This window comes from Varroa destructor, unplaced genomic scaffold, assembly GCF_002443255.2.
Source record: "Varroa destructor unplaced genomic scaffold, Vdes_3.0 BEIS01000002.1, whole genome shotgun sequence".
NCBI classification, from domain to species: domain Eukaryota; kingdom Metazoa; phylum Arthropoda; class Arachnida; order Mesostigmata; family Varroidae; genus Varroa; species Varroa destructor.
This window is the reverse complement of record NW_019211455.1, coordinates 24,104,170-24,127,551: the sequence shown is the minus strand read 5'-3', so window position 1 is coordinate 24,127,551 and position 23,382 is coordinate 24,104,170. Positions and strand designations below refer to the sequence as shown.

At 43.1% G+C, this 23,382-nt stretch overlaps 1 protein-coding gene and 1 long non-coding RNA gene across 5 annotated transcripts in view; one reads left to right on the top strand and one right to left on the bottom strand.

Annotated features, from left to right (window-relative positions):
- Positions 1-1,370, bottom strand: part of LOC147757554 (uncharacterized) — a 32,388-nt gene extending 31,018 nt beyond the window's left edge. For 3 of the 4 annotated variants that reach the window (XR_015320647.1, XR_015320648.1, XR_015320649.1), the window contains exon 1: positions 677-1,370. This is a non-coding gene — a long non-coding RNA (uncharacterized LOC147757554). The remainder of the gene's footprint in view (positions 1-676) is intronic. The other variant, XR_015320650.1, reaches the window with a different exon arrangement.
- LOC111244221 (protein turtle-like) overlaps positions 1-22,860 on the top strand; it is an 81,158-nt gene extending 58,298 nt beyond the window's left edge. Inside the window, exons 5-16 of the mRNA XM_022791056.2 lie at positions 2,817-2,978; positions 4,804-4,938; positions 7,785-7,946; positions 8,789-8,994; positions 9,704-9,914; positions 10,859-11,111; positions 13,254-13,429; positions 13,806-13,836; positions 15,501-15,607; positions 16,430-16,797; positions 17,269-17,712; positions 19,584-22,860. Coding sequence (XP_022646791.1) covers positions 2,817-2,978; positions 4,804-4,938; positions 7,785-7,946; positions 8,789-8,994; positions 9,704-9,914; positions 10,859-11,111; positions 13,254-13,429; positions 13,806-13,836; positions 15,501-15,607; positions 16,430-16,797; positions 17,269-17,712; positions 19,584-19,640 — 2,312 coding nt within the window. The 3' untranslated portion in view covers positions 19,641-22,860. The remainder of the gene's footprint in view (positions 1-2,816; positions 2,979-4,803; positions 4,939-7,784; positions 7,947-8,788; positions 8,995-9,703; positions 9,915-10,858; positions 11,112-13,253; positions 13,430-13,805; positions 13,837-15,500; positions 15,608-16,429; positions 16,798-17,268; positions 17,713-19,583) is intronic.
- The last annotated feature ends 522 nt before the right edge of the window (positions 22,861-23,382 follow it).

Here is a 23,382-nt window from a genome sequence, read left to right as displayed (position 1 = left end):
GGTTCAAAGGTGTATCGTGTCAATAAAAGAACGAGGGCCAAAAAGAGTATTAGAAACAGCGAGGCTGGGGATAGCACAGCCCTATAGAGCGGTTATAGTACACTTCACTGTGGTGGGTTCAAAGTAACGCCAAGTTATCCAGCCGCTATGGTTTTTCTAGCCAGATACTTGATTGCGCTTAAACGGACCAACTCGTTTAGATCCAGCCTTATTACCAAATGCTATATATCTATGCCTCTTCTGTGCTATATTAGCAAGCCTTCGTTAGGTGCCGCTTTATCACTACTTCGGAGGACGCTTCAGTTCCTGAATGTACTTTTGTATCGAGAATTGTCTCGTGTACATTATTTGATGGCTGCAAAATTTAATAACTCGACATATAAAAACCGGTATGAACTGCTTTAATATCAACTACTGTCCTGGTAAACTAGCGCTGAAACAACATACGTGGCCATAAATGAACCACATAAATTTATCAAATATATTCTAACCAGCGTAGACAATTGATTTTTAGAGTGGCTACCGCGTTTGAGTGTCTGCGAGCACCTACGGAATTCAATAATACTCCATGGCCTCGTAGACTGTGCAATACGCCACTGCAATTATTCAGTGTTACATATGAACTGGAACCGCAACCCATTGCAATGCCATCTTTGCTGGATAGAAACTCACTCACCCCTCTTTCCCGCTGCTGTTTTGGTGCTTTTATTGCTCGCGACTTCATGTTCTTATGAAGCTCTCTAATGGCCCGCAACAAAACCGTCCAAGCGGAAAAACGAACAACAGTCGACTCATCAACTCTTGACTACCGATCTTCACTATTTGTGAGAATATCTATCTGCCGGCAGAGCACGAGCTGCTACTAAGTGTTTGTGATTATACAATGGGAAGGCGCGCGTTTGTCTAACAAATGAAACACAAAAGTCGCTTTATCGGCTCGATACGTCCCCGGTAATTTCTGCCAGCTTACGAGAAAAAACAGCGACAAACGTACACAGACACAGTATGACCTTACCATCCTAAGCTTGAGTCGTTGGACTTAGAGGCTGCCTCGAGTTTTCCGGCGCCGTCAGTATCACTACCAAGCCGCCCTTAGCTTATCGAGAGGTAGAAAGCGAGCAAGGGAGAGAAAGAAAGACAAAGAGAGAGAAATGTACTGACCTCGATTACTTGTTACGTGACAAAAACAACAACATCCGTACAAGAGTAGCAGCATACGCGGCAGCGACACGCAGTGTTCCATCTCTTTCATTCTCTCTGTCTCTCTCTCTCTCTAGGTAGACGACGTGATACCGGTCAGCTCAGGCCTTGGACGGCGGACGCGATGTGGCTAGTCGCCGAACCATGGCATTTAACTTTACATAGCTACAGCTAGGGTGACAGTGGTAATAAAGTGTAATTTATGTTAATTGGACTGCAAAGGGATAGTGTCCCCTTCTCCACGGCTGTTACGCCGCGGAGGAAGTACTAGGAGAGAAGTCGTACACCCTTTCCTTTTCGTTCGTCTACGCAAAAAAGACAGCAGCGGAAACCAAATGCAACGGCGGCAGCTTCGTACATGAGCCACCTGCTACCTGCATTTATATCTGTCTGCCTTTTCCGTTATTTCTGCCTGATCTGTGTGAAAAGGGCATCGTAAGCGTGTAAGCGTAAATATAGGGACGAATAAACGGATCGTATGTCTAGTGGAACTGCGAAAGCCGCCGCTTCAACTCCTCCCGGTAAATAGCTGCCATTCAGCTCCTGCTCGCCACAATCACTCAGAAGCTTCTATCCTTTCTACCGGATTCATACCTTATCGTTTGTGCTAGAGACAGTGTGTAGTCATTGACGTACAAAAAACACTTCGTTGTCTACATTTCTGGTGCAGCGGCGGCAGTAGTGGGCAACGAAGCTTCGTTATATCCGTCGCAATCCATCCGCGCCATGACGGTTGCGGCGGTAATACTAGCGCTGGCAGGAAGTCGGTAACAATGTGAAACTTAGCTAGTCCACGTCTACGTAATACATATGCGAGTCTTCTTGCAACGTCAGTCACAGACGCAATATATGTTACACGTTAAACCTTATGAGACAACTTAGAAAAATAGAGTTATCAACCTCCTGGAAGTTATCCATAATCCGCCGCAGCCGACTGACGGAAAATGAATTACTCGCGTAGAAGTAATGTACAATGCGCAGTTTCCACAATGGGTCGTCAGAATTTTTCCCCATAGTTAAATATGGGTACTGCCTCTCATGTCTATGTAAAGATGTAGCTGCATGATGTGAAGGGCACACTGCCAGACGATAATTTAATCTATATGCGGTCGGGTTTGCTGAGTGGATCAGGGGAAGAGACTGATTCGGTTTTTCGATCACTACAGCCATTTATAATGTGATCGAGTAGGATGAGCGCACAGTTGGTAAAGCCGTATGGGTTAATGCGCATTTACAGTGACCTAAATAGAGCTAGATTGGGTCGCCAGTCACACACAATCAAAAATGTTATCCGACACACGGGGCCACCTTCCGTAGAAATCATAACCTCGTTCTTATACTTTACCAATATCGTGGTGATTTAGACTGAATCAACTCGGATGTATCACAATCTCTTGCTGATAATGGTGTTCACTGCATTAATTACCTCTTCTACTGCTTGCTTTGATGACGAAGTGATTGTTATCTACAGCGGACTAATTTGAAACGCTTATTAAATTCGATAAGACTAAAGCGCTTGGAAAATGTCAATGTAAAGTACCAGTGACCATTTTTATTAATAATGCTTTCAACAATGAGTTTTTTTTTTTTTTTTTTTTTTTTTGTTCGCGCTGCAGTGCGTCCACTCGATGTACGAATCAGCACCATGAAGCGACCTCTATCGGCGGGCCAAGAGACAGAGGTCACATGCCGCTCTACAGGAGGCCGACCGCCACCCCAACTAACCTGGTGGATTGGTCAACGAAGGCTCAGCGTCCTTCGCGAAAACGTCTCTGACGGTACGTATATGAATACAAGGTACATATGTTTTATTGATACTAGCCGAAATCCGTGCTAGGTATGTGCCTTCGGTTCGCACATCGTTGAGTTCCCGTTTTTGTCATCTCTCTAGATGTTCATACGTGTAGTAATTTCTCACGGGCATATTTTACGCTTCGAGCTGAAACATCTGCAAAAATTTGATTAATTAAGTCTAACCATGTTTCACAATATTGCTATAAAATTTTTCTATAATATTAGCATAACGTCCAAGGAGGACGGCTAACGATTTATACAGGGGCATAGAAATAACCAGCTATTTAGTGTCTAACTCTAAAAAATCCATCTACCGGACTGCATATAGTCCGATTCAGCTCTTCTTCAGTATATAGTACATGTATTTGTTAATGCGGTATCTACGCGCAATTATGCAACTACGCCATACGATAGCTGTACATGGCTAGATCTATTGTATTACCCTGAAACGTTTCTAGACGTCGGCTTATAGTATCATAGCAAGTTGGTGTCCTGTCGGCTTTCACCCGTATCAGCGTAGGTAGCTAGGAAATAACGTCAAGTGGTGGAACAGCCAGGCACCCTTCACTCATCTAATGATATTACACAAAATATAATAAAAATCCGCAGCGGCCAGCCCAAACCCCGAGTTGATTCTCAACTATCCTTTGATATGGATAAGTCCTCGGAATTATCTTTCGACATTGTTTCAAAGATCGCCAGGGTGTCCTGCTGAACTAATCTGGCTTCTCCCTAATGAATCCACGAGAAGGCAGGGCACCTATATCGTTTCATTCGCTTTGGTCCTTCTTACGTATTTAGTTATACTCTGGCAACGCTGAAATTTAAATCATTGATAGCCGAGATATCTGTTGGCCATGGTCACTGTAGTAACGTGTTGGGAACGATGCCAGCTAGTCACCTGAACCAAGCTGCTCTTCAACACTTGTCTTCATTCGTAGCTCTGACAATAGAAGAGGCTGCGTGTGGATGAGGGCCTGACTCTGCTGAACTAGCAGAAAAATTGATGTGAATATTGGTCTTGCTGTTGTTGCTGATTAATTTCCATTTAATTAATTATTGGCCGGATAGTGGGACGCTTACATCTTTCCCTATAGATCGACTCAAATTTCAATAAGGGGTGGGAGCCGGTAACAATCTCGTCCTTTTCAACGGCAAGCTGCCCCCGCCCTGCAGACGCTCGGTGGTGCCCAGATCGCTGTATAAGTGATTTCAACAAATATTAAGAAGCATTAAAACCTACTATTTGGTGAGATTTGAAGAAATTTTGTAAGCGTTATGGGACATTGAATTTGTTGAAACGATGGACCAATTGTTTCTCTGAGTAAAATTAAGCTTTGTGTTCGCGTGGCTAAAGACTTAACGCGTGGTAGCGGCTCCTATTCGACACAGCCTTTTATTTGAACTTAATTAAAATTAACAGGTCTAACGCACGCATCATCAATGTTCTCTGAGACCTTCCCAGAGTCCCCAGTTAACGTGCTCTCCTGTTTGTTGCATGCACCAGATGGGAAAACTAATCGTAAGGTCTACAGGAATATCGTTTCTCATGGCGGTTTCCAACATCAACTATTAGCTTTGTTCGAGCCAACTGCATTCTACAATGCGGGCCTAGGTCGTACAATATGCCATTGTTAGCGTCTTGTCACTCATCAAATCCTAGTTACCCGAAAAAAAATTAGCACTTTGTCCTGTAGAATGGGAACCGGATAAACTTCGTTCTAATTCCTAATATTATTCATAACTTACATCTCACCATTAAATATGGCTTGACCTAAATATACAAACGTATGCATTCTATATTTACAGTCGACAACTACACATCGAATACAGTGGCGTTCTTGCCGAGCATCCACGACAACGGGAAGTTCTTGTCGTGCCGTGCGGATAACCCCCTGCTCTCGGACTCCAGTCTCGAGGATGGCTGGACCTTAAACATCCATTGTAAGTACATTATGTTCAATGACTTTCCTCTATATATATATATATATATATATATATCGAACAAAAGATACCTGCCTTTAGTTACCATAAGATGGAAGCATGGCCTAGCAAACTCGTCCATGATACGGCTTGCGTTTGCTTAGTATGCGGAATTACATGAAGTCTTAGCTCCGATGATTTTACCTCGGTAATAGTTTGTTACTGACTCTGATAACAAGTTTGCAATCGGGCTACGTTAATCTTTACGTTAGATGTCGCGTTCATTCACGGATTTGAAGATATGGATAGGTATAAACGAATCTAGTTAACTGTAGGCTCCGTTTGGCTAATAATAATAATTTCGTAAGGTCGAACAATGAAATCCACGTATCAGCTAAGCGTACCTTATACATAGCTGATACTTGAGGACGTATTCCCTCAAGAGGAAAGATATTAGACTGCATGGCATCCTTGCCAAGGTGTAAAAAAATATGAATGAGATTCGTCTCTGTCCATTGATACGCAAACCACTACATCTATAGAGCCGAGTTTTATTAATGCTCGACCATTGAGACGCTATAAGATGCTTCGGTCAATTACTTAGCTATGCCCTGGTTAGAATGTGTTTGGTCGAGCATTAATAGGAGTTTGATTATTTAGAATAGATTACAGAACAAATTTACTCAGTCGAAGATTTCGAGTACAGATGATATTATAGTATAATAGTTAATAGATATGACGTGTAGACGTCCGTAACTTATCCACATTAACAGGTTCTCAGATATTACGAACTCGTCGTAAAGCAGACCTTGCCATCCAGGCGCTATTCAAACGATGTGATGAGATTATTAGATTGGCAAGGACAAGGACGACGCTGGCTGCAAACGCTCCTCCCGTCAAGTCAGCGCTCTCCTAAAATAGGTGACTTGGAAATTGATTAGGGTAGGGCACATAAATGCCCTGCTTAATGATCCAGCTGCCATGTATAACAAAGATGGTAAAATGCTCGAACCGGATAAGCCTTCTAGCATTTTAGGGTCTGCCGGGCAACCGGCTTGCAGGGAAGTATAACAGTTTGCTATTACAAAGGCTCACTGACTGGGTGATAGCGTGACCTAATGGCTATATAGCATCTCCGACAGAATTATTCATCTATCTATTATAATACGAATATCAGCCGCAAATCGGTATGTGTGCGTCTGTCTGTATTTGTCTAATCGAGAAAAATTGTAGCGACCGCTCTGGTGGAGCCTTTTGTAAGCAAACACAGTTCTATCCTCGGGTAGACTGTGCGCGAAGCTTTAATGATTAATTGAATATATATATATATATATATTTTTTTTTTTTTCAAAAAATAGTATTTTGCCAATTTTGAGCCATTCAAAGTATTGTCGACCGGTTTGTTCCGCAGTCGTTAAGTGTTTTTAGTATGTTTGTATTAGAAATCTTTCTGGTTTCCGAAACGTACAAAGAACGCACAAACGAGTGCGAGGTGCAACGTTCGAAAAATGTGTCTGAACGGGGTCGCTGCTATATGGCAACGGGATTCTTAGAGTTAGGGCAGCTGCGATGAGGCTATACGTCAAATTGGAGCAGGGCTATGGGAGCTGAGTGTGATATCAATGGGTCACATTAGTTAAACCAACGGTAAGAAGGCACGGGACGAAGCTCGCAGGTCATATCACCATTCTATTCTAAGTTAACGATATTCAGCACTGAGAATACGCTTGCACAACAGTATACACAGGCGGGCAAATTGTGCTTATCACTATGGGAATAGGTTGGCTATTGTGGCTTATTAATTATCCAAGTACAGTGCACAGTACGTATTAGATGGTCACTTATATGTTGCAATTCTGGAAATTATTCGCTAGACTCATTACATACTTATATTAGGTTAGAACTTATTCAATTATTATGGTACTGACGACAACAATGATGCTGTTCAAAGCATATTTGTGCCTCTCGAAAATTCGACATTAAATTGATTGACCTTTTATTGAACCCGTAGGCTTTTCTTTCATTGCTTCGGTTCTCCTCAACACGTTCTTCTCTACGCAATGTGTTAGCCGCTCATGCCAAGTGATCTAAGCATGGCCTGTTAAAAATAGGGAGTAAAGCCTATGAGAAACTTTCCTCGTGGTGTTTGCAAACGGGTTTCGTTCGCTGTAGTGCGGTGATGGTCATTGGTCAAGCGGTCGGTAGGTCGGTCGAAATGTTTGGCGCTGGACAGACACGGGAGAGCTGTAGTGAACGCTGGACTAGCCAAACGAGGATCTAACTCTTTGATGGCAGCGAATTGCCAGCATGAGGTAGTCGGACGCTTTCAGTCTACTGGAACCCGCTGGGCGGGTCGGAACTTTGTCACATAACCCAAAGTTTGTGGATGTATGTTGGGTGGTATGTCCGGAGCTGCGGAGTTAGTTAGTCTCTGACGCCTCACTTGCAGAGACGCGATAGTGCAGGAAAGGGACGCCTGTTTGAGGGTTAAAACCCAGGGTTCGAAGCTCGAACGGTTCCGGAGTTGGTATCGGGAAAACTGGGTTTGTCTACTCTTCAGGGATTCCCTAGGCCTAGGCTTTTCGAGTGCAGAGTAGCTCGACATGACCGGTACTATCTCTAAAAGAAGTCAGTTTACAGGGTAGGTAGCAAGATAGATGGCTAATGTTTGTGTGGATCTGCCCCTGTGTTGTCCACTGCGTTTTCTCTCTAGCTATCTCCCTTCCTTTCTCTCTCGCTCTCTCTTACTCGCATCACCCTTGCCTTATCTGTGGCACACTATTTCACTGTCTAGCTGATGGGACGGCTACTACTGCGGACCCCGTCTATCGCTGACAGTCTCGCTTGTGCAACTTTGTCTCTTTCAGATGTCCCTCAATTGGACGTGTCGATCGGTGCCAACATGAAGCATCCGTCCGTGCACGAAGGGGGCGATGTATATTTCGAATGCAAGATACGAGCCAACCCTCCCGTCACCGAGATCGGTTGGAAGTTCGAGGGTCAGCCGTTATATCCTGACAAACACCAGGGTAAAAAGACCAACCGAAGGGAATCCCTAACGAAACGCTCGTTGTTGTATTTTTTCCGACACAGCGATTTACATAAATACAGGCGTTTACCTCTGTTGTTCTTTGTTCACTGATTTTATCAATAGTGTAAATCATAGTTGCGCTTAAAAAGACTAATTTATGAGTTGCTAGATGTGGTAGATGTTAACAGCGTTCTATGCGTATACGCTCGTCTAACATAAATTAACTTATTCCAGTACGTTCGCTAACTTTCGGTTGTCAACGGTCATTTTTTACACAAGTAATTTTGCCCTACATTTTCCCTGATCTTTGAAAAGCAGCCAGTGATAACAGAATTATTTACATGGTGTACGCAGTAAGAGATGAACATAAGAGCGCACTCTTCTGGAGTGCGGGTAAAAGGAGGACAACTTGAATAGTGTTTCCCTTTCGTTCTTTTCGCCGGAATAGGACAATGGTGAGACGATAAAGGAAGGCGATAATATCGATTACCTTTTCCCGGATTCGATGCGGAACCAAGCCACGCGCAAAGCAAGGCTCGATCCAATTACTAATAACAGTCCCCGTTGGATCTCAGCCTCCTGTTGCCATTCACGTTTGTCGCTTTTACTGAAGAAATCAGTTACCGTTCCCCGGTCTTGATATATAGAGCGCGCTCCCTCGTGCCGATCTTGATAATGCATATTCGTACAACCACTTTTAACTTCACTATGAAATTGTTGTCGGTGCTATGTTTTCAACAAGAACTGTCCTGATCGTGGCGCTTTATGTGTTTTCGTTTGTTGTTTTTGTTGGTGTTACTACTGCTAAAACTACAATGAATGTCGCTGCCACCGCGATAGGTATCATAATTACGAACCAGTCACTGGTCCTGCAAAAGGTTCGCCGCGAAAGCCGGGGCCATTATCAGTGTGTGGCATCGAACTCCGAGGGCGAAGCCGAAAGCGACAAGATCTTGCTGCGTATTCATTATGCCCCCGTCTGCAGGAAAAAGCAGAACCTCATCTACGGCGTCGCCAGGGACGAAGACGCCGAAATACCGTGCCACGTAAGTATAATGTAAATGTAATGCTCAATGGCCCGTGAAGCTATTCCCAATACAGTCTTTTTGTTACGCTGTACTACAACGTTACCGTTTAGTATAGAAAAGCAGTTATCGTCGATTACTATTTTCGCCCAGATTCGCTTTAATATTATTCTTTTTTTTATATCTTGCCAATAACTATATCCGTAGAGCTAATAGCGGCTCGTTGGGCAATCCTTTTCCTCTAACGATCCCGAGAGAAGTAAACTGCATAGTCTGACTTAACCTATTCTCTGACATTGTTTAATTCCCATTTTTAGTAATTCACTTACAATAGTTTTCGCAATACCCAAAGCGTATGGGCGAGCTTACAATAAGGCGTGAGGGGACAGTCGCTGCTTCTTAGTAACAGCGCGAATAGAACCTTGATCAGGACATTACCCTGCCACAGCTACTGGACTGCGGTTTGTTAGATTTTGTTGTTATTGATACTTTTGCTGGGATTTAGAGAAGAGGATAATGGTCTTACTGCTTGTCTTCATAAAAGATTCACGGCTATTGCTTCGCAGAGGCTAGGCTGGATGGCCTGCGGTAGGGGAAAACGACAGAGAACGCTGGCAGGATGCAACAAGTGATATAGACAATTAATAGTGATGGTAGTTATAGCGCACTAATTGTTTGGGTATTTAGCAGAGCAACGCTAATTATTTCTGTTTCCGCCAAAACAACACAGGTTGAATCTGACCCTCCGCCGACAGACTTCAAATGGGCGCTCAACAACTCCGTCGAACTGTTCGATGTGAAGACGTTTAATTTCAACGGAACTAAATCGGTTGTCACGTATAGGCCGAGATACGCCAACTCATACGGCACGCTATACTGTTGGGCTAGTAATCAGATTGGTACCCAAAAGGAACCCTGCGCATATCACGTTGTCCCTGCTAGTAAGTATTAGATAAAGGTACATGCGAACGTCTGAACGTAAAACTTTATCACGGCAGACTATTTCGATTCGTGATGAATTCTAAATTTACGGCAAAGAAGTGATTCGCGAAATCTAGAGATAACACAAATAAAAGCTTAACCATTGAACCTTGCGAGGTCTAGCATACCTTGCGAGCCAACTAGCTTTCATCAGGATTCACGCCTTGTATGCGCATTAGTGGCCACCATGCCATCAGAACCTCAGTATAGCCACACTGGCAATGAGTGTTCACGTGTACTTGCCCATAAGTGGTAACGATTAATCACGATTAATCTCCCTTATCTCAAATCCTATGTAAACTTTAATATAAAACTTACATAAGTCCCAAGATAGCAATTTAGAGAATTGAAACGTCCAGTGTTTGAACTAACAGCTCAACTACTTAGACGTTTATATGTAAGTCTGCTAATCTCGCTAGATTTTGGCGAATCTCCTCTGTTCTGATATTGCATTGCTACGGTGCAACACGATCAGAGCTTACATGCCTGATTCAGTTTCATCTAGTCAGCTTCTAAAAGCGAGCGTGCTCCCAATCGAGCCGTTTGCAATGGTAGTTTTTGTTATTAGATAGCCAGTCATTTGCTCAGCATTAGCCTTCTGTGCAGCCTAGAGTAAAAAGGTTTTGTCTGTTTCGTGATCGAATAAAAAGGACGGCATAAGCTCCGAACAGGGATTACTGTGAACAGATGTATATAGTTGGCGATGGAAATGAATATTGATTCGTGTATGTCGAGAACTATTGTTCTCCAGTCTGTGTGGTGCCTTGTTGTAATAGGAGCGAGCGAGCGAGCGAAAGAGGTGTGCATGTGTGCGTTATCATCCTCACCATCACCATTATCATCACGAGAACCATGATCAACATCAGTACATCATTGGCTCACCGATCACTTTCCCACTGCCCAGGTCCTCCGGGTCAGCTACGTGCTTGCTCTGCCAGCAATGAAACGTTCAGTACCATTCTGGTGGAATGTAAACCCGGCGAGGCAGGCGGGCTTCGCCAATCGTTTCACCTCGAGATATTCAACTTTATTCAGGAATATCTCGAATTTAACTTGACACAGCAAGATGCGCCCGTTTTCCAGGTTACAAATTTAGCGCCAAACACCAAGTACATATTTCTACTTTACGCTGCAAACTCCAAGGGACGCTCTAACACGTAAGTACATATCAATACGATTGAATACATGAATTACGGCTGTGATTAGAACTGGATATAACGATTATACCCCCTAAAATGACGCGGCAATAACGTTGACGCTTACCACCTGAGCGGACCGAATTCTATGGCCCGTATACTGCCGACTACTACAAAAAAGAATCTTTGAGAAGTGACTGTTACTAAGTGACTGTTGGCAGACGTCAAGAGCTATTTTTATAATGTTACGTGTATGTACGTCCGTACGTACGTACCTGTAACATCTCTTTCCTAAATAGTGATTAGTAGTGAAGTGAAGTGAACTTCGAGGACCATCTAGACGGAGCAAAACTTTTGTGTACAAAGCATAACAGTGTTATAAGGGTTGCTTGATTGTTATTAAGAAATAGAGGATATTTGCTTGATAATAGAGAAAAGTGAACTTTTTCACTATTATGATTATCGCTTTTTATTGACATAAATTGAACGACAAAGGAGACCTGAATTCTGCTATCAGTTGAATAAATGTAGATCATTAGAAAACAAGTTCAGCATATGCTTAGCACGTGTAACCAGCCGATCATATACAATGTTTCAAGTCCTGGTCTTCTATTCTTCATTGACCTAATCGGGGTCATTCTTATTAACAAGACCATCTTATAGGAGCTAAATCGATGACCGCGTCCCCATTGATGGCCGGCGATCGAAACAGTCTACTAGCCAGCCAGAAAATGCACCTTACAGCAAGACATATAATGCGAAATACCCGAAAAAAAATATAATCGGTCTCTGTGGGGTCGGGTTGAGTAGTGTCCCATACTCACGCTCATTTTTTGTTAAGCGTAGGAGCTGGCGGTCAGGTAGAATAGCAGAACACAGATGATCATAGCACAATATTCCTCTGCTCCTGCCGTAATCGCCATTGCTGCACATAACATACCAGGTTGTTTCTTTGTCACGGCGCCCTTTAGGGTTGCCACTCCAGCCAGTGCTACTGAGTGTATACCCGCGTAAATCGTGTGAAGTCTTTGATTAGGCCGTGCCTTCGCGCACATCTCGAAAATACACAGAAAACAGGCTGACGTCGGTTGCCGGCTAGCCACTTCGACTATTATTACTATTGCTAGCAGTACAAGTAAACGAACGTGAGGAGCCTTGATCTAATAGGACAACTTGGAGGGAAGTGTCCGTTTTTTTACCTCGCTGGTCGCTCATTACGACCTTCGGTTGAAACTGGGTACCCTGTCACACGGCTGCTAGCGCCGCTGCCGTTGCATCTCCCTCGGTATTCTTACCTCGTGCAACAGTGCAGCGACTCTCCCTATATATAGATTTCAGTTGATTCCGGAACAACGGCAGAACCACTATCGCCCAGTCTCCTCTTCAAAGGAGAGTCGCCGTACTGTTTATAGCCTTTGTTGGCTCTGCTGGATTTGGCCACTCGGCTGTTCGTCGCAGTTGCTCCGTTTCTCAATTGTTCACCGTCTACGTTTCACTGGGCCCCGTTTCCTGATCAACGGGACGGACGGCGGTAAGCTTCACCGGTCGCCAGAGTTTATTACGCCATAGGCTGCTTTCTAGCCAGCACTTCGGTTCCGGCTGATTGGCGACACTGAACCACTGTAGGAGACAATAGTTTTGACAGCGTCTGCATCGATCAAAGTCCTGAAAAAGATATGGAGCTTTTTTGTGCTTAAATAGGCGCTCAACAAAACCTGTACCAATTAGTGGATCTTATCGCCGTGCCAAGGACCATGTTGCTATTCCTGCCTTCTTATGTTTTTTTACTTTGTTTTTTTGCTCTTCACTGAGATGCTTCAAAAACGATGTAGCACAGTTACTCTGTCGTGGTTCTTTCTAAAAAGAGTTCCTATCACATCTGTATAATATATGGTGGCAACCAGAATTTCGTATAGCTCGAGCGAGTGCTTACTTGGCTAGTAGTAGCATAGTACTAAATTTGGACATAGAAAATGCTTACCAACGACATCACGTGTTTCGTGAAAATTCGATCAGCTTCAGCGATTCCGCCTAGATACCATAATCTTATAATTGCTTCTTATAGCTGGCTAATCTTATTTTAATTGGCGCAATTTCGGTATAATGGTTGACACTAAAACTGAAACTTAATCTTCTTGGTTTACGTCTGACCTACCCATGCAGTATTTCATTTATATCTTCGACGGTGGCCGCCCCTGATGACGAGTTATCTGACTCGGATTTGCTGTCATCGCTCTTCAGCCCGGTACTACTCTCGCTCGTTGCGGGTATTTCTATGCTTATTGTCGTAGTTGTTATCGTGATCTTTATCATGCGTCGGCGCGATGCTCTCGAAAAGGGTAAGTCAGTAGTCGAATTTTGAATTTATCGATCGACTCATATGATAAATAGACTGAATTAGCACTATATCTACTTCAGCGTGAGTTCATGTCGGAAGCCATATCTACATTGCTTCGCTCAGTAGTATCTCCAATCATTCGAACTCTTCAACGTTCAACTCTTCGAACGCGAACAGGCAAACGGAACGTTTTAATACGCGAAGTAATGGCTGGCAATTGTTCGCATACATTACTGCGTTTGTAATAGCTAAGCAATATTGTGACATACGTTATAGAGCAGAATACCAAACTTACGTTTGTAGACATAATGAAAACGTTCAAGTTTATACTGCGGAGTGCTTATACACTCTGCCTTCTCGTTCATGTACGTTTACAGGTAATCCGCCGCAGACAAATCTCAACGAAAAGTAAGTACTCTTAGCACAGATATACTTAATTTCAGAGCTGTTTATTCGAACGAGACCAAAGCCATCGAAGGTTCTTTTCCTTTGCGTGACCGTATGCATATCTAGCAGAGAAAAGCGCGCTTATTACATAGAAGAAACCATGTAAGGAAGCACCATCAGACAGAGTTAGTTGCTCTGTAGTTACCACAAACTCCATCCTGTACTACATGCTCTATGCGGATAGCTCGACGATAAGCGGCGTACAATAGAAAAAAATAGAGAAAGAAGGCGTTTTTGCGATAAAAGGATGAAGTGCAGACAGCTACTGCTCTGTTGTTGAAGCAAAAGACTCCCATGTACGGCTCCTGTCATGGCCTAACGCCAATCCACATCCTACAACTGTTTCCACCAAATCCGATCGGCTCTGCATCGTCTGTCGGTCTGCCGATATTACGCTATTGAACCTCATCGTCCCTATAGCGTTGGACATCACTGCAGCATAGTACTGGCTATAGGAGCCGCACTACCTCTCAGCCTTACAACCCAGCGGCCTATTTTCTGCTATCCATTCTCCACTCGCAGTTTCTGATATTCCCTTTTCTCGGCAATACACACATATGTTCCCCGAATTCGCGTGATATAAATTCGCGGTGTTTTCCCTATTCTATCGCTTAGTCCCTCTACGCTTTCACGTCGCTTATTTTGTCTTCTTCTTTCTTCGCCAATATCTATTCACACTTTTCCCTGTCTCACTTTCTCCTTACTTCGTTGGCTGCCCGTGTCTCTCTGATTACCCTTTGTAATCCTTGTGCGTCTCATCTCTCGCCGACGGTGACAACAACGATGATTTCGCCGTCACCGCCAATATCTTTACTTCTGCTACTACTGCTCGGCATTGCCTGGCCGGGTGAGTCCACACGGCGCCTCTCGCTTCCGCAAATCACCTTGGAGCGCCGGCGCTACCCTTAACCCAAATTTTTTTACCAAACGCACGCTGTTTTCAAAGTCTTCGCCAAACCTATAAGGTCTCATCTCTAAGCCGTGTCTTCCTAATAGTACATTCATTCAGAAACCAATAGCAGGAAAAGGCCATTATTGCAGGGAGGTTAACAGCATTTGCTCCGTAGAACGATATCACATGCCACCAAAACCCATATACACACACACAACCCTGTGTAGTGGCTCACGCAGTTCTATCGTCTAAAAGCTGTAACATTACCTTCTACTTGCTCGCTCGCAGCTGGCCTTGTCGTTCTCGGTTTGTGCAGAAGCGGATGGCTGTAGCTTGCCCTGACACCGGGGGTCTCCAGTAGTTGGCCTCTTCCCTTTCTCCTCTTTCTATCCGTACATGCAGAGCGATTCACGCTCTGTTGGTTCGAGAGGTTACGTTGCTGCTTTGCGCCGTCACAATTCTGCTAATAAAAGAGGTACCTGGTACAAACGTGGTACGGTCCGGTCCGGCCCGACCTAACGGGCTACTCGTTATTGCGCTTTTCTCTCTGCTTTGTGAATGAGACTGTCTATGTGTTTATCTTCTAATATATGTTCCAGTTATTTAGTGGTCTATGTAATACTAGTTTTGTTCCTGTGTGTGCGTGTGGGTATGCAACCGATGTCAACGGTCGCCGCCAACCACCCCCACTTGTTATCTAGCGATTTGGTCGTCAACATGATTGCCTTTGCAGGAACAGCGGATCATGCCGAAGCCTGAAAGCGCCCCCCGAAGAGATCCAGCTGACACAAGTGCAAAACAAGAAGCTCATTACATCGTTCACCCCAGACAATTCACATGGTGGGTGCTTCCCGGCATTGTACACATTGAATCTTGGAAAACGATCAATTCCCAAGAAAGTTGCATTGGCCAACACAATAATAGCTGTAACATTGATGCGATTAAATAGCAAAGCAACGGTAATATAATGGTGTGACACTTAGAGGTCAGTAGCTGTTAATAACTAGAAAAACACAGTTAGCTTTTTAACATGACAAGGAATATGAGCAATCAAACGGAATTAGGTAACGTCAGTCAGGCCGGTGTGCACGTGCATACGTTTTTTCTAGCAATACAGGTGCTTATCTTTCGGCTTTTGTGTAACATACATTTTGTGTAACTAACACATGTGTAATGTTTTACTGCAGCATTTTTTAGCCTCGAGCTTTTTGACCCGTTGCCAAAACATGGCGCGATACACCCTACCCGTTTACAGAGCATTGTCCTAGATAGATGAAAGCAGGTACAACTACTCGGCCTTAAAAGAAATAGACGCTTGTTAGGTCACTTTGCATGGGTTTATTGTGTACTTTTCTGTTTCTATCTCGTGCGGTCTTCGTAGGATTTGAAACCGTTGTATATTACACGTTCGCGCACTCTACTCTATATCTAGTCGAATCTATGTGTTGTAGAAAAAATATGTTTTGCAAAAAAGTTTCGCTCGAACAGAAATGTCTTGGTAGAAGTGTTGTGTAAAATAGTTATTACGCTGCTCTCTTTCCATTTTTTGTTAGTTATTAAGTCATTCGACGTCAAATAGGTGGATTGTAAATCGGTCCAGAGAATAATGTGTTATGTGTCGGGTATATGTGTATGTGTTTGCGTACCAACGATACATTTTAGAGTACGGCCATCAGGTCGCGGTCGAAACGACGCTCAGCTCGTGCCTCGGCAATGACCTCTCCCTCGATGGCAGTGCATGCTCTACAACGCCTTTAGATCGACGCGGGGGCCCGCCGGGTGGCAATTGCACCGTGCTCACATATCCTGCTGCGGCAGGTGGCGCACTGCCAACGATGGGGTCGATAAGCGGACCCCTGAGTCCTGGCGGCCCCGAGGCTATGACGATGACTCTTGGTCGAAACCATGACCTGCCCTTTGGCCTAGACGGTGGTGGGCAGAAAGACCTATCAATTCACATGGCGACTATGCGAAACCCAAAACAGCACGGTGGTCGACAACTGCAGAATTCGCTCTGCAACACCAATAAAGTGAGTAGAAGATCAGTAAGGTACGCGCAGGACCTGTTACAGGCCTACGATGATTTATGATTGAAAGGGTGCATTCATGTACTGAATGTGTAAAACTTACTTCTTTAGAGCTGGGAATTACTCTTCACCTGCTTTCTGTGTTCGCGAAACATCACGTCGTAATAACACCGTAATATTATGTCAACCTTACTGTGTTATTTTTAGAACGCCAGGATGACGATAGATTACGCAGTCACGTAGTAGATGATACTTACGTAGTCACACGCCCACATAGACCTATGGGCCTATGTTGCATTTCATAGTCTATGCGGGCTCGTGTCTCTATCACGTTCTCCAAAGTGGGCTTGTCGAAATATCTGTGGTCCTTAGTGGGTATCCAACGTGTTATAATTGTACGTTGATCGGATGCTACATCCGGCATCTTAATTTGTATTGTTCTACTATTAAAAAAGCTTCTATTTTTCTCAACAGATCGACTCGGCGTTGTTGAGGTATGCCGAATTGTCGTTACCACGCACCAACCATCGGTTATGTCCTGTACGAATAAGGCAACAGCAGCAGCAGCAGCAGCAGCAGCACGGGCTGGCGAGCGGAGTTGTCACAAACCCAATTGGCGGCCACCTTAGTGGACCTGGTCAGCTCGAACCCACGACTATGTTGCCTCAGAGTCCTGATGTCGTCTTCGATCGGCCACCAATGCCACCCTTGCCTGGCCAGCTAACGCTGACAAGCGGCAAGTGCGACATCGACCTTCTCGAAGACGTTCGTACGCCGATCATGATGCAGCAGGCTGCCAATGTGGTAAGCCACACGACAAATCAGCTTCTGACGACTTCGTCCACCCCAACTGGCCAGACGCAGACGCCGATATTGCTTGACGGACCAACGATACAAACGGCCACTGTCACTCAACGGGTAAGCACGGGTATAAAATAGCAACGATGATGACACGAAGTGGCAAGTGTTTTAGTAATGATGGCTCAATAATTCAAAATGGCGCAGTTTATTCATCCATGTTAGCGTTTTAAACGTAGATCAAGCATAACGCAGGTAGAAGTCAAATACAAATACGTATAGTAAGCCCCCACATGTTGTCGTTAGTATAGCACGACATAATTGCCAACCTATATTTCGTAGGTTAAGAAACGGATAAGTGCGCCGTACATATTATTGAAGTGGCAAGCTATATGAACCATCGTCGGTCAAGTATTTATATGTGATGTACGCGAGCGAAGCAAATTCAGGGATGCAATAAGAGAGTGTGTGTATCTCTAGCGAGACGTCAAAACGCTACGAGTCCATGTATAAAAGTTGCATAGATAGAAATTCTGTGAAAAAAGTAACTTACTTCGGTAGAGCTTATGTTTGTAGCTTTCGTTTTTCTCGAAAAGGCTGTGATCTTGGCGAAAAGATACAATGCTTTATAGTGATTTACTGTCTAGCTCGACAGATTATCATTCGTTTGCGATAGCTACACGCGAAGTTCTGCTGCGCATTGGGAAGTTTAAGTAGTGGCACATCCACGAGGTGCAATTTATCCGAACAGAGAGGAAAAATGGTATAAATGTATGTACAGTTCTTCAAAATCGATTCGACCACACTGAAGTCCCTATAATTGTCAGGGCTATGTATAATTTTATGTAAATAGCCAGCAATGACAAAATCTGATCCATGACTATGACAATGACGTGCAGTATAAATAGGGCGTAAGTACGACGCCTTAGGTAAATTTGAAAAATGCATTTCCATTAAGCTGAGTTGAACTTTGAGGCCATTTATTTCCGTTTTCTGTAGAATTAGCATCACCGGCTGCTGGTTTTATATATGCTCTAGGCAAAAATGGCCTATACGACCTTCTCACTACAGCCTATGTAGCCTTCCAGGACGGTATGTAATGTAGTCAGCTTTGTCTATAAAGCCTAACCCGCTTTCGAATTGCCTTTGACAATGTCATGTTCTACTCCTCGGCAGGCACAATCATGACAGAGAAATGAGCTGATTAGTTTCATTTTTTATCATTCAATATAGGTTCGATGAGATGCGATAAACTCATATGGAATAGCTCAATAGAGCTATTCCATATGAGAGAAGTTGTATGGGCTCATATTTTCAAGATAGGATTATATGGCCCCACTTTTTCAAAAATTTGACCACAAATAAAAAATCCAACGATACGAATCGCACCAATTTCTGATCTATGTACATTTCGAAAATTCAAAAAGCTTAATACTATTAGAATTAGAAGAAAACAGTGTCCTGTATGACCTCACCTTTCCCCGGCTTGGTAATCCAAAAACTGTTGATGGCCGACGACGTCTATGTGCAACGGTAAACATAGAGTATACTGAGAAACATTTCCTAAACGTACAAATCTAGAATTGCGTACATTTGTACGCTGTAGGATAGATACTCTTGGACTAGAAATACCAAGTCCTGATATTGAATTACTACGTACCTTCATAAAAATAAAAGCTAGAAGATGATTGATTACCTTAATATATGAGATTCAAATTCCTAGTTGTTTGTAATTAATGTGCGATTACTCTAAGGGCCGCAAGGCCTTTAACCCGGTGGGGTGACCAGTTTCTATCAAACACATAGCTGCGTTATGGGGTTAGGCTCCTATATTCGTTAAGCTTTACACAGCGGTACCCGGAGTAGAGACTTCAGGGCTGACTTCTTTGTTTGCTTTATTGCCTGTCATATAGTTTTCGTTTAATTTGTTTTTTGACAATCGTCTCATCTACTTTCCCTCCTCTTGTTTTTGTTTTTCTTTTCTTCTTCAGTTAATGGGTGGAGTCACGAAACATCCGCTCGACGTGAACGCATCCACCCCTGTGTGAACAACGTCTATAAAAATCGGAGGCGATGACCTGGCGGCCAGCGGCACCACAAGCTTATTGAGCCCAACGTCTACCTTTATGGCCACTGAAGCGTCAAACTTACAGAATTATATATATAATGTACAGTGCGATAATGAAAGAAATATAAGCAACGTCATTAATGCGTTCACGAGCGTACCAGCGAGAAGATAACGTATACGCATGTAGAGTGAGAAGGATGAAGACTGAACATAACGCGAACGTAATACTGTAATGCACACTATTAAAAGGTAGATTTAGGTCGAGCTAGGACAGAAGATAGAACACAGACGGATAACGGAAGTCGTCTCTAGCTACGAAGGGAAAACAAAACTCCTGTTGGGTCTGAACCCATATACCATGTCTGCTCATCAGGCCGAGTGAAATTTGTCAGCTCTCTGTTTTAAGCGGTCGTAGTCAGGTGTGAATGCTAACCGGTGTGTCTGTGGTGAGCAACTGGGCTGTGACCAGATGAGTGGCGATGGCGACGACATTTGTATTTGTGTGTGTATTCGGACGTAGGATAGCTGCTTGTACTAGAATAGGGACCTAGTGGGTCGGACGGGTATCGGGAGGGCGATAACCTTCCGAAAGCAGCACAACACAACGCAGAAAATACATGGAAAAGTAACAAGCGGCCAGAGACAAAAAGAAAGTAAAACAAAGGGACTCGGTCGCCTTTGTCACAGAAATCATCTCTGGTCCCATCACACTTCACCGTCACCAACTGCAAGAGGCGTGGGGCTGAAATATTTAGTCCCCGCTCTGGTAAGGGCTCAGCGGAACAGGTATGACGTTACGGCTAGTAAGTATGGCCATTGTGCGGTGGTGATATCATTTCGGAACATACACGAACATATAAAACAAGAGGTAAAAGCAAACATGACGGAAAATTTCAGATAGAAACAAATAGGTGTACATAAACCGTAGATATAACTAAGAAGCTTGACAAGACAAGGAGTTGTAAGTGCTACATATTATGTCATTTTATTTTAGTTATATTTAATATATTTTAGTTTTAGTTAATAATTATTAACTTTAATAACAGTAAATATATATATATAGAGGAGATAAACTGTTAGCAAAAAGAAACCCGAAAGATACAAAGCAACAACTACATCAGCAAGATTAATCATATTGCAGTATCAGCTGACTAACCATCGCGATGGAACTACGTCGTCAGTAACGTTGCGTGTTAATACATTTGAGACCTTCGTAAACCGGCACGATTGCACAACAGACAATTCCGGTTAAAGGATAAATTGCATTATATCGTTTTTCCATTCTTGTGCGTGCAAAAACTACAATCCCGTGCTTACAAACGAACATAACTAGTAATTACAGGACAAGCACAGAATAAGTAGTCGATTTTTTTCACGTGTTGCATTGCTCGACCGCCCATCCATGTCACATTTGTTTAGCAAATTATTGATCGCTGGTAGCGCGCCCACACTCGCAGAATATGGAACATTACTACATCTACTATTACAGTAAAACAAATTGTAGGAAGCACATGGCTGCACAGTAAGCGGTATATCTCTCTCTGAGTTGTGCCAAAACCAGGAACCTTCATTACCTCCGCCATCGTCTTTCCGACGAAGACAAACATACAAATAATAAAATAGAAATAAACAAACAAACAGATGGACACGGCGAGGGGACAGACACGCGAGAATATGTTGCTTGTTGCGTTACGCCTGGGCCAACAAGACTAGTCCAAAGTAAATGCATAGGTTTAGGCAGGAGCCAGTGACAGCTTGTACGCCATGTTTCGGTATCGCCAGCTACGTAACCCGGAGGTGGCTGTTAAGGCCTTCATAAGGTAAACAATCGTGCGCGCACACACTACTTAGTACGGGATTGATTACCCAAGCTGCTAACTGGAAAAACCTGAAGGTCAAAAAAAATGACTGGCCCAGGTCGATTATAATGATAAACGATAAAATAATATTTGACGCTTACCTATCTCGACAATTGGTTGCGGGCTAGCTAACAAGTCGCGATGCGTCACGCTTGATCAGAAGTGGATTAACGACTCCCGAAACGCTGGTAGAGATGACAGTTTTAGTTGCTCAAAGTGATTATTTGAAGACAAGTAACAGCCGATTTGGTGACGACGGCTTTATCTACAATGTGATCTCAGTGAACGATCGTTTAAAAGCGCATTATCATTGTGATTCGAATGATTCCGTTCTGACAATTGAAGATGCTCGTATGATCTTATATATATATTTTTTTTTATGTCCAATTTTAGGTATCTTATACAGCTCGTATAGATAACGCTTAAAGCAGGGATGAAGAAAAAACCACCAACAATAAAGTTGCCACAATGCAGACGAGTTGCAAAACAGCAACGGCCACATCGGGGCTGATCGGATTATTTGTAACAATGGGAAAAAAATCTGTAACGGGAAGGTAACTAGCCTCGATTTAACATGCGGAAGGACAGAACGAGCACAAAAGACAAGCGAGCATAGATGTGAAGGGAAAACGTAGTCGTATCATGGAAAAGATACAGATAACAATGTAAGAAAGGCTAGTTTTTTTGCCGGTTTCGACAATAACGAAAGCTAGTCGATGGCAAATGTTCGATAAAACGCTAAAATACTTAACACGAGAGAAAGAAAAAGGCTATGATAATCTGTTGTATACTAGATAATTAATATACGATGAATAGTGATAATAAAAATCTTAACAAGAAGAATACTGATGATAGTTGACAAGGGTTACGTGAGATGAGAGCATGTAACAAATATCAATGTGTTCCTTTTAAGCATACCGAGACACATACACATGCACAGATCCTGAGTTACAGTCGTCTCCCACGACGTGCAGGATTCATTCAATTATAGTCAAATGTAGAAAGACGAGAGAACGGGAGCCGAACTTCTCTGCGGCCATCTATTGATTTAAACCATAACACTTTTTTTAAAAAAAAAATACATTAAATATAGCCAGCATGATGATGATGATAATAAAGGCGACATAAATATGAGCAGGAAAATGAATTGGACAAACAAAGCACGAGTAAAATGGCAAAGGACGAGGGGGACTGCCGACATGAATAAAAGGGAATACATCCAGCTATGTACATAGATGCTGATCAGATGATCGTAGATACCGTACGCAAAACAAAAAAAAAGTTGAACTTTAATTTTTCAAGTAAATAAAATAAATAACATGTCCTCAGACAAAAAATAAACGGGTCTTTTTATTTGATCAAATAGTTGATTCCAGTAAAATTCAGAAGCTCGAAAATGCTCACAAATGAGTTTATCGATAACGTGTCCCCTTTTCCCAGGAGAAAAAAATCTGAACTGGCGCTTTTTGGCGATAGCTTGTTGCTGTTTTTAGATGCGTGAAGATCGCTAAAATGACTAAGTGCTTTGTATCGTCTTGGTCAAATAGATATTGGGGAAAATATGCACTTCTAATTATTTTTTTAGTGTGTAATAACGTAGGTTGCTTACGATTTTCAATGCCAACTCAAATAAGACTGCATCCTAAAACTATTATCAATCAGGCAAACTTAGCGGTGTCTTAAGGCAACTTAATAGAACATATATGTATTTAGAGAAACCTGCACTAATCGAAGGCTTATTTTTCAGAAGAGTCACTCCAAATTTAAGAGGATTCGACTATATCAACGTTTAAACGGAACTTTTTCTGTGCACAGAGATTCTGCAGACATTTTACATAGAACTGCTAGGTAAGCCTTCCATCA